The 12,350-nt window shown below is 35.3% G+C and overlaps 1 protein-coding gene across 3 annotated transcripts in view; it reads left to right on the top strand.

Moving 5' to 3' along the window:
• Positions 1-12,350, top strand: part of LOC107670395 (max dimerization protein 1-like) — a 36,947-nt gene that overhangs the window by 20,473 nt on the left and 4,124 nt on the right. For all 3 annotated transcript variants that reach the window (XM_016462986.1, XM_016462985.1, XM_016462984.1), the window contains exons 4-5: positions 6,427-6,541; positions 7,774-7,924. In XM_016462986.1, the coding sequence (XP_016318472.1) occupies positions 6,427-6,541; positions 7,774-7,924 (266 nt within the window). The remainder of the gene's footprint in view (positions 1-6,426; positions 6,542-7,773; positions 7,925-12,350) is intronic.

Here is a 12,350-nt window from a genome sequence, read left to right as displayed (position 1 = left end):
ATCCCGTTCCCACTCTTTCTCTTTTACTTGGTAGGGATTTTATTTTATTTATTGTATGTGTGAATTAATTACTACAAATTTATTTGTCATTAGTCGTTACATCAAAACCAGTTTATCATGACATAAATGAGCTGAACTAAATGTTTTGTTGAAATATTGTTCTCTACATGTAAGGAGTAATTAGAGTTAGAGCTTTATTTAATTAAAGATTACATTTTTAATTCAGCAAGGATTCATTAAATTAATCGAAAGTGACGATTTCTAAAGATGCTGTTCTTTTGTTCTTCATCGGAGAATCCTAGAAATATAAAATGCATCACAGTTTCCACAAAATTACTCGGCAGCACAACTGTTTACAACATTTATTTTAAATTGTAATGATATTTTACAGTATTACTGTTTAAATGTATTTTTGATGAAATGCAGCTTTGGTGATCATAAGAGACGTCTTTCAAAAACTCTGACAAAATCTTACCGACCCCAGACTTTTGAATGAATGAATTCAGTTGAATAGTATGATACATAATTTCCCTAAATATGACTTTCTTTACTGTAAATCAGTTTGTTGAATGGTGTGAGTTTTTGCCATTTCCAGGCCTCGTTTTATTTTATTTTACTTGTCAACTAATTAGGTGAAAATCGCTGAATGTTTGTAAAAAATAGAGCGTTTTTTTCACCTGACTTTTTCACCAATCCCATTCCCACTTTTTTTTTTCTTTCACGTGGTGGGGATTTTATTTTATTTTATTTTATTTTATTTTATTTTATTTTAGTGTTAACTAATTAGGTGTAAATTGCTGAATGTTTGTCAAAAGTAGAGCGGTTTTGTTTGCACCCCCCTCATAGTTTAGCACTGTGACATTTAAATAAAACAGCTGCTGTGAAAGATCAAATCTCACCTGAAATGCCCTCAGAAACCCAGCTTCTGGGGTGAATGGCTGTCATGTGAAATGTCACACACCTGTATCGTTTGAAACCGTTACTTCTGTCCCAGTGACCTCAGTGTCACACATGGCATGCATCTTCACCCTGCACCAGTTCTAGGCCACATGTCTCACACACACAGCTGCTGTAAACAACAGCAGACACACACCGTCTCAAACAGAAGCACAGGTCAGGTTTGCTTGCGAGGCGATGTGTTTGTTCTCCAGTGGCGCTAAGGCGATTACTTAGAGGTCAAAGGCCAGCAGAAGATGGTGATTTATGCTAAAAGTCTTATGGTTCGAATAAAGAGAGAGTGGCCAGATGAGCAGATGCACACTTTCCTACAGAACTGGGGTGGTCTTTATTTGTAGAGACGCATGGCATGTTGTGGAATAACCTTTTATGTTTACACTGCTATTTGGGGTCAGCAAGATTGTTCAAATGTTTTTAAAAGAAGTCTCTTTGCTCAGCAAGGCTGCATTTATTTGATTAAAAATGGAGCAAAAACAGAAATATTAATACAAATTCAAATTGTAATATATTTTGAAATGTAATTCATTCCTGTAACGGTAACGTCTTTGGTGTCGCTTGATGCTTCAGAAATAATTCTGATATGCTCATTTCTTATTATTATCGATGTTGAAAACATTTGTGCTGCTCCAAATTTTTTGTGGAAACAGTGATACATTTTTTTCAAGATTCTTTAAAGGAATAGTTTTTCAAAAATTAAAAAGGATTTTTAGGATGAGTTTGTTTCTTCGTCAGATTTGGAGGAATGTAGCATTGCATCACTTGCTCTGCAGTGAATGGGTGCCGTCAGAACGAGAGTCCAAACATCACAATAATCCACAGCACTCCAGTCCATCAGTTAACATCTGGAGAAGACAAAAGCTGTGTGTGAAAAACATCGTCCAAACATCACAATAATCCACAGCACTCCAGTCCATCAGTTAACATCTGGAGAAGACAAAAGCTGTGTGTGTGTTTGTAAGAAACAAATACATAATTAAGAGTCCTCTATCCATATTGCTTACTCCAGTGAAAAAGTAGTCCGGTCTGAATCAGGAGAGAAATATGCACAGTTCTAAATAAATATGAAGGTGGATTTCGATGTGAATTTTCACTTGACGAGCCATTATTATGGCTCATGTAGTGGTATTTTGGCCTGAAGAAACAGTTTAAAGTTAAAACACTGATGAATAATGGATTACTTGTGGATTATTGTGATGTTTTTATCAGCTGTTTGGACTCTCATTCTGACGGCACCCATTCACTGCAGAGCATCCATTGCTGAGACACTGATGCAATTCTAGTAAGTGTTTTTTCAGACTAGTGGAAAGAAAACATCCAAAGGACACTCTTAAGTGTTTCTTTTATAGCACTTTATCTATTTGTGTCAATAGATTTCAATTACAGTACATATTTTTTAAAGTCCGTTTTCTCAAAATTAGTTTTTTCTCCTACACTGAGCCATAAATCTCCTCTTCAGTAGCACTTACACACACCAAACTTTACATTTATATTCCTGTCTGTGTTCTGAAGGCTTTTACAGAGGGATTTGTTCATATATAATTTGCTTGATTATATACAACATTTTATTCCCCCCAAAAATTGTGAAAATATAGTGCTTTCTGTCCGTTCTAAGCATTTTCTGAATTATGGAGTGACAAAAATGAGAATTCCCTCTGTAACAACTTTTGACTCTAATATGTCAAAAAAATTAAACAAGAATTTTGAAACACATTCTGTTTAGAATTTTGAGACATCATCCTGTGTTTAGAATTTTGTACTAGAAATGTATGCAAATTAGCGCATATTTCATTAAATTAAATCTCATTTGCATATTTAAACCTAACATTTTAGAAAACTTGTAATACAAAAAAATTATGTTTGCAATTATCAATGTAATCAATCAGCTGGGTAAGTAAGGCGATAACTATTAGTTGTTGTTTTTTACCCTATTCACCTGCAGTGTCTCGCCTTAATAAAATACTTTTTTTTTTTATCGTACTGACCCTAAACTTTGCAACAGAACTGTATGAAAGCAGATGAGAAAGCGAAACAAATCCGAGCGCACTGCGACTGACTCAGAGACAGCAGCACTCTTGTGTGTAAATGTCAGATTTGGTGACGGATTCTGAAGTTATGTAATAGTCTTCCTGACCTCCGGAGCAGTTAAGCTTGCGCTGCACAAAAGCGAGGAGCAGTGATGCAAACATTAGTCTTTGGGTGTGTTCTGCAGTGAATGTTGATGTGTGTGTGTGTGTCTCACTGGAGAGGCAGGTGTGCACACAAGCTGTCCTTTAGCTCTCAGGTATTGCAACTGCAGCAGCAACATTGAAGAGAAACACAATTGGCCACAATGCACTTTTTTGTTTTCAAGGTATAATTAGTGTCATCAGGTAAGCAGTGCGTTTTAGGAGCTCATTTTTATTCCACCCCGTATCCTGAAAGGTCTGTCTTGCAGAATTGAGAAAAAATGAGCTCCTGAAACTTGCTGTCAGATTCTGGAAGATAAATTCTTCAAACAGTGGTGCAAGAGGATGTGTGCTGGTCCTTTAAGAGTCACTCGAAACATATCTGTCCATAAAGCCTATAAAACATTTGTCTTAATACAATTCCACAATACTTCAGCATGTTATTCTAATTAAGTGAGGGTCATTTTTTATAATTTTTTACCCAAGCAAAGTCTCTGAGAACCTGACACCTTGTAATTCTGGAGACTCCAGGAAAATACTGGTGCTGGAGACTAAATGTTTCCTGATGGTTTCACACCTAATTCTTATCATTAATTCTTAATTCTTTTGCATTTAACATGTGTCTTTTCTGCTCCACCTGTTTTTTTCTGACCCCGCTGACCCAGTGAGCAATTCGCTGTCCAATGGTCACGTCTTAACTTTGCAATTTCTCTATTGCATTAGTTTTGAATATTGATTTTTAAACATTTTCAAACTATTGCATTACTTTTGAATATTTCTCATGGGGATTTAATCATTTTTGACTTTTCAGTCTGAGTTAAACCTCTTTTTTGGCTCATTTTATGACATGCCTAATAATTCTGCACACCTGAATATAAGAAGTTTTTCACTTCCGGACTTCATGGACAATTATATATCACTTGATTAAATACAAAATTAATAGTAGTTATTAAGATTGATGTGGTTTGGAATTGGTCAAATGTGCTTGGAAAAAAAATATCATCAGAATATCAACATGCCTAATAATTATGCATGCGGTGTATAACATTGATTTTTCAAATAGTTTATCTTAAAAATAATAATTTTATTTTAATAAATTATAATGAATAATTAGTAAATCATTCTAAATATTATTAAAATTACATTTTTGTGCGGCAGCACGGTGGCAGTGCAAAGCATTTTTTCACATTGTAGCTGTTTTAGTGTGTATTTTAGTATTTAGTATTTTTTTTAAGTTATGAATCGTCTTTCTGCAAGGTCGGAATAGTATTTTAGTTTTTTCACAGCAGTTCTGTGTTTATGATTTCCCGATTTGCATGACCGGCTCAACATTTGCATATTGCAAAATGACCCCTTTCGTTTTACACCCTCTTGTTATATTCCCTATATTTAAATTAATTCACCCTTACCTATAGTGGCTTACAAAGAGCTGCCCACAGCCAACACATACACACTTATCTGTCTGCAGAGCATGCATCGTGACACAGACGTTCAAACGCAGCTGTGAAATAGCTGGGTTGTGACCCATGCCTTCATACAAATACACAGCAAAGCAAAGCAGTCTGCAGTTTCTGGCAGGTTGTGTAACAGGTCATCAACTTAACCATCCTTATTTGAATTACATGTTTATTTCTTTGATTCATACCAATAGATGTGAATGTCGGAATGATGATGTCTTGATGTATTTTACAGCTTTTTTTACTATAGTTATGGGCTTTGTTTTAACCCTCAAGCATCCTTCGGAACAAATTTGGGCAAAATCATTTTTTTGTTTTTAAATAGTTTCCTTAATCTTAGCGGTAAAAGACTTGGCTACTTTTCCTAAGTTAAAAGTTAAAAATGGACTCGATTCAACAAAGTTTAGTGGTTGAAAAAAAAACTTAATTTGTCCTTCGTGGACAAAAGTGTGCACACATAGGAAATGGATTGGAAATACTAACATTCAGAGCATTTTTTATTATTATTATTTGTCCAATAAAAATCAATAAATCCAACACAATGCGGATCACACATACACATAACACACACACACACACTCTCTCTCTCTCACACACACACTCACACTGACTTGTGTGTATAACAGGCTTGTGTATGTATTTCTTTTGACTTGTGTATGGATTAACTGGTTCTCGCCATGAATATAGCCATAGATGCTGCAATGGCGTTTAGAAGAAAATAAACAAACAAACACACACACACTTCTAATTCCTTCTGCAAGATTTGTTGATGATTCCAAACAAAAAATGTCTGGAACATACTACTTGTTAGGTTTATTGATTATTCTTACCTGTTTGGTACCATTTTACTTTTTTGAGATATTGAAATTGAATTATTTTTATTTATAGAAATAAATGATTAATCTGTCTCCTACTACAATTCTACAATTTTAACTTGTGATAAAATATAAAACTGAAGAGGTTAAGTTCATTACAACAATGGTTTATAGATTTCAATCTATATGCCGCCATTGAGTACTACAGCCATATAGTGGCTATTTAAATTTTTGATATTTTTTTATCATCAGATGTCACCAAAGTCAACAAATTTTTAGGTTTTGGCTGTCTGAACTTACTGGAATTATATTTTTTCCTGAAGTAAAAGAAATATTAAATATAACTACGTTGCAAAGGGGTGGAAAATTTCTGGTAAATTTCCGGAAACTTTCCAAAAATCCCTGGAATATTAAAACAAAAATACTGGAAAGTTTCCTAAATTTCTGGAATGTTTCCGAAATTTACTGGAAATTTTCCACCTTTTTGCAACCCTAAATATAATATAAAATATGGTACTTTTAGAAGTAAATACGTAAATAAAAATACATAAATGAATGGATATCAAAGATAGTGATATGACATTTATTAAAAAAAAGAAAGAAATGTGAATCACACCTGAGAACTTCAAGCACATAATCTGTCCATGAAGGACAAATTAAGGGCTGCAATACGAAGGATGCTTGAGGGTTAATTGCCATGTTTTATTAAAAAATATATAATTAAAAAAAAAGTAATTTTAGGACTTTTTTCTGTAGCTTGTTTTATCCCCCTTGCAATTATAAAAAGCTTTAAAGCTTCACGAATGACACACAAGCACCATAAAAGTATAATAAATCTACTCAATGTGACTCATGCACTATATTCTTACTACGCCTTTGTATGAGGAACGAACTGAAATGTGTTAACGTCGCAGATCGTAATTGCATTCTTCTTATTTTTCTGATTCATGTTACTGCTGCTGCTTATTGGAAGTGTTGCGTTGCTTTTCTGACGCACTCTCTCGTCTTCTTCTCCTCTCCTCACGCACCCAGGAGGGCACATTTACGGCTGTGTTTGGAGCGCTTAAAATCCCTCGTGCCCTTAGGACCAGACTCAAACCGGCACACGACCCTCAGCCTCCTCATGAGGGCTAAGGAACACATCAAGGTATGTACCAGCGTCCCATTGGTGGGTAATATTGTTCTCAGATTCTCAGAAGACCGAAATGCAGTGATCTGATATTAAAGCAGTAAGTCACAAGAGGCGGTTACTGTGATTTTACCGCGGTTAAGTGGTGTTGTTAGGCACGGAGCTTAAACCCCCAATGCTTAATTAAATTTATAAATAATAACAATCTCAAAAAACTGCTCTCACACAAAGTTGTGTAGTTCATTAGTTTAAGTTTTTTAGAAACCTGATGCATACAGTTAGGGCCGGGCGATATGGCAAAAAAACGAAAATCTCTATTTTTTTCAGAACGTTTGACAGATGCTCGATTTTTTAAATTTTTGAGCTAGAAAATGTAACAGTAACATGATTCAAGTAACTTTTTCTTTATTAACCCTCTAGTTAAAAATATTATATTCCAAGTGCAGCACAGATGAAGTTGTTAACAAATCACTTGTTAAATGTCTTTGCAAAAAAAATGCATGAACTACATCTTGTACAAACTTGTCTTATACATATTATATGTTCAGAAATAATACAAGGAAAATGCTTTAAAAAATTCTCAAAAATCAAGGTAATTTAAATTCAAGATGACTAAATATATAACACCAGTAGATTATTATTAACTATAAATGTTCTGTAAAAACAACGAACAGCAGCTTTTAGCCTGTCATCATGATGCAAACATGAAATATCAGTCATACAGTAGTAGTTCTTCACAGGTTTTTTATTCAGTTACGCTGCTTTTCCATTGTTTATTCTATGTAAACATGAACACGTTTGACCGTTGCGCTTGCATCTCATGCATCAAACGGCTTTCTAAAAATGCGGCGCTCAAGTTAACTCTTTCCCTGCCAACGTTTCTGAAAAAGTTGCCAGCCAAAAAAAAAAAGCGCATTCTGTGTGAAAAATACCTAGCGATATTTTCATGGTCCTTCGCATGCATTTGGGTCATTCTTTTCTCTTTACTGTTATCATTGGCATATTGTCAAAGTGTCTAATTCTAATGCTTGGTGATATTTCTATTCAAAATCGTGATTCCTGGATTCATAAAAAATAAAATCATGGCCAAATATTACATTAGAATTAATAGATACAATTGGAAAAATCGCCCAGCCCTAGATACAGTACTATTCAAATGATTTGGGTTCAAATGAAAGAAGTCTCTTATCCTCAAGGCTTCATGCATTTGATCAGAACATACAGAGGTTGAACCCATGTATGTTTTGCAGAGGTTGGAGGACGGTGAGAGGAAGGCCCAGCACACTATAGACCAGCTGCAGAGAGAACAGAGGCACCTGCACAGACGCCTGGAGCAGCTCGGTGTGGAGCGCACACGCATGGACAGCATGGGCTCTTCAGACAAATCTGACTCCGACCAAGGTATACAAGTCTTATATAACGTTTAGTTTAGTTTTATTGATTTATATAGCACATTTAATAATGACGGAGTCAACCAAAGTGCTGCACGAAAATTAAACAAATGCATAAAACGAATAACAACATAAAACAGATCACAAATTTATGACAGAGGTAAAAACACCCACGCTAATTTCAAATAATGTGGCATTAAAATTCAAACGCAGCATCAGAAAGCGACATTAGTGAAACGTGTCTAAACCCGGATGCAAGTTTATATCTATTTTTGCTTTCAGTATGACTTTAAAGGTCATGCAAACTATATTCAAACACTTAACACTGAATATAGCAAATAGTCATTACCTGAGATTATCACTGTCATATTTTGTATGTTGTTCCAGCCGCGACGTCGCAGAAAATAGAAACTGTTTCAAAAATAGAATTCGCTGTCGCAGGTGGTTAGGACAAAAACTACATGGAAAAGATACCTTTTATCGCGACACGGTTACAGTTTGATCCCCCCAAAAAAATCTAAAGTCTCCAGTCTGGAGATGAGCAGACACGGGCAAAGTTCTTTAGTTTTCTGTATCTGAATACAAAAAATTTTCATAATTGTTTGAATAAAACAGACTACTGGGGGTAAAAAAAAATCAGATTATTTATCTTGTGACTCTTTTAACAAAAAAACAACAATAAAAACAAAAACAGCCGCAGCAACAACAACCATTTTGGTCGTAACATTGTGGTCGGTGGCCCTTGGCTTGGTATTGTTGGCAGAATTTGGCCCTCGGTGAAAACTAATTGAGGAACCCTGGCCTAGATGCTGCCACTGAAAATGCACGATCCCCCTCGAGTTTCAAGTGCGTCATACGTACCAACAACAATAAAGTATTTGATGACCTTAAAGGCCTGTTAGTATCATGGTACGAGATGGTACTTTCTTTATTTCTGGTCCCTGTTAAAAGTCTGGCCGCAGCATTTTGGACCATCTTGTGACGAGGTAAACAAGACTGAGTGATCCCTAAGCACAATTCAATTCAAGTTTATTTGTATAGCGCTTTTCATGATGCAAATCGTTGCAAAGCAGCTTTACAGAAAATTAAAGTTTCTACATTATATTTAGTAGTAGCTTATCAGTGGTGACTATCTCAAGTTGATGTCCGATGGCAGAAATGTACGGTAAAAATCAAGCATGTCATGTAATCAAACAGACGGCGAACACTATTAACAGTAATGATTATATGAATCTTGGACCAATCTTGGACTATTGAAATAAATGCAGTTTCTAGATCCTTAATAGAAAGAAAAGATTTAGTTTTAGCAATCATCCTAAGCTGAGAAAATGCTGATTTAACAACTGAATTTATCTGTTAAATGAATGGGCCTTTAGAATCATTTAGCTGTAAAAAATTATCCGCCATCCAAATTTTAACTTCACTCACACAATCAATCAGAGACTGGAGAGATATATTCTCATCTGGTTTCATTGGAAGATAAATCTATATATCATCTGCATAAAAATGGTATGAGATATGATGCTTAAGAAAGATGATAGAGGGAGAACAAAACCGGCCCTAAAACGGAACCCTGTGGTACCCCACATGTACATGCAGCATTGACAGAGGTAAAATTCTCAATAGCTACAGAAAAAGATCTCCTCTTAAGATAGTATGAAAACCAGCTTAAGGCTGTTCCCCTAATTCCAACGTACACCTCCAATCGCCTCAGTAAGATAGAATGGTCAAAAAGAAACAGGTAACACATGGTTTAGCATGTGTGCTTCATTACTTAGAGCCATGGATGTAAAACAGGTGATGTGTGTGTCAAGCTGCTGACAGTTACCACATTTCACTCCACTGTTTGTATTAATTAAACTGACAAAAATATATTTAAACTGTAGCGGAGCCAGATACATACATTAATGAATGGGTTTTAGTAGCTTAATGGTTAACAGTTTGGACTGGTAAACATTTAATCCCAGAGTAGCCTATGAATTTGATTTGTGAATCTCTAGTTTGGACCAAAGATTCAATCCAAGTGTGAAAACAGCCTTTGAAAGACTGTAAGATTTATTTTTGAGAGAATTCAACATCACATGAGAGCTCACGTGATGGTCCTAGACTGAATTATAGTCACGTGAATTCATGTAAATAAAAAACGTTCTAAAGAATAGAAAACATAAGTAGCATGTTTACATCATCATTACATTAGATACAAGACTGTAATTTAAAGCATTTGGACATTTTTCCTCATGATTCCTATCTTTGTGGTAGTTATCCAATATAACCAATGCATAAGAAATAAAAAGTTCTTGTTACACGTTACATGTGCTCACTATTATAATAACAATAAATTATGCATAATTACATGCAAGTAACCCTAAGCCAAACCCTAACTATATAGTAAGTACATGTATTTAATTAATATTACTCTTAATTATACACTTAAATGTATAATTACTCTGTAACAAGGACACCTTAAAATAAATGGTAACCAAATGCTCTGAAAACAGATGAAAATAAAAGAGAAGAATTCATAGAATGAGATGGAGTGCGATCAGTAAATGCACAGCTGAACAGTTGTGTTTTAGTCTGGATTTAAATGTAAATGAGAGTAAATGCAAGTTAAATATAAAATATTAGTTTTAATAACAAAGCACACAAATACTGATGGGAAAAGTGGCGACAGATGATTGAAAGTCAAACAAATGTGGATGGATGGGAATGTGAAGTAAGAGAACAAGCAAGAGAACTGAACTGTTTGCTTTTGCAATGCGTCGAAACCTGTATTGCTCATTTAGTGCACATTAAACAGAAATGCTGTAGTCCTTTATTGTAATAATTGCACAAAACACTTCTCAGGACTCGTTTTCGTGCATTTATGTCACGTTGCCATACGTGTATTATTTAACTTGAACACAACAAGGTCAGATATGTAAGATCCATTTGTGAGGCTTCTAAGAACTTTAAAAATACCCAGAAAAGGTAAAAGGATTTTTAGTGGTAATGCTTCTACCTAGAACCAGAACTGTACAAGATTCAGGTTCGCTTGCAGAACCATGCTTTTTGCCAGAAATGAGACAAATGATTGTCTTGAGGAGTTCGTATTTTATATGGTGTGGCCTGTCCTACAAACAGATGGCACGCAGACAGACTTCAGCATGATGAATGCTTTAACACCTAAATTGGAATGTTGCCATGGAGATAATGGGCCAGAATGACTAAACATAGCACTCTTCAAAATGCACATGAAAATGCTATAACCTTAATAACGGTCGATCGAAAACAAGTTCTTAAAATTACAGCTTGCACCATGTGGTTTCCATGCAGTTATAATTTCTGTGCATGTGAATAGATTTTTTTATTATTAAAGAAACAAATGCAGCATGTGCATATAGTATATAACAAAAGACAACATTTATCAAGGAACGTTTCGTAGATGATGTTACAGATGAAGCGGAATGACATGTTAGAACAAAAAGCAGCTCGCTCTCTTTATAATCAACAAAGTTGACTCTTAAGTGTGCACTGGTGAGGGCTTCATTGATTAGAAGGTGATCGATCTTGTTTGTCAAGTCGAACCGCTTGTTTGCAGTGTAGACACACATCATCCATCAAACCTTTGTGGTTTAGGTGGTTTGCAAATGTCTCGTGTTTTACCTTTACATTTAGTCTAGAGCTGCATAACAATTATTGCCATAATCGATCAACCTCTTGGTTATTTCTTGGATTAAACGAACAAAAAGCCTAATTTAATTTTCTGAGTTTATGAAAAACAACTTCAACCAATAAATCGCTAAATTATAAAAAATAAATAAAATCTTTAAAAATTTAAGTGTAAAATGTAAGGGCAACAGGTCATTTAAGCTCAAAGGGAATTATTTAAGATTATTTAAGACAGAATCACTGTTTTACGGCTGCACCAAGAGCTTGTAACACTCCAAAGAGAAAGGAAAAATTGAAATCGCATCATATGACCCCTTTAAGAGAATGAAAATGTGAAATCCGAAGATTTATAGCAATATGTGCAATTGCATTGACCTGAACAACCATCAGTCATTGAATTAACCCTCGCATTGAGTTCCTCAATGAGGCTAAAATGTCTATTAAATGCACCAGTCCAGCTGGAATCTGGAGGTACTTGCGTTGCTTGTTTAGGGGGTTCCCTTGTTGTCGTCATTGCAGAAAGGGGTTTCCCAAGTTTGTTGATTGGCTGGAAGCAGGGCTGTGCTATTAATCGCATGCAATTGTCATGCGCGTGATTAGTAGTAAATCTCCATCACCTGCTTTCAGATTGAGCGGCATTCACTACACAGAGCCGTAGTTCACTGACAAGCAAGGCAATATCGCATTCATAATCGCAGATGAATCGCATTCGATTATGGCGATTTACTACCAATCACGGAACTGGCTTTACTGACGAGATGCGCTTGACAATCGCATGCGATTAC

This window comes from Sinocyclocheilus anshuiensis, unplaced genomic scaffold, assembly GCF_001515605.1.
Source record: "Sinocyclocheilus anshuiensis isolate Anshui unplaced genomic scaffold, SAMN03320099.WGS_v1.1 scaffold1021, whole genome shotgun sequence".
NCBI classification, from domain to species: Eukaryota; Metazoa; Chordata; class Actinopteri; order Cypriniformes; family Cyprinidae; genus Sinocyclocheilus; species Sinocyclocheilus anshuiensis.
This window is presented reverse-complemented; position numbering and strand designations above follow the sequence as displayed.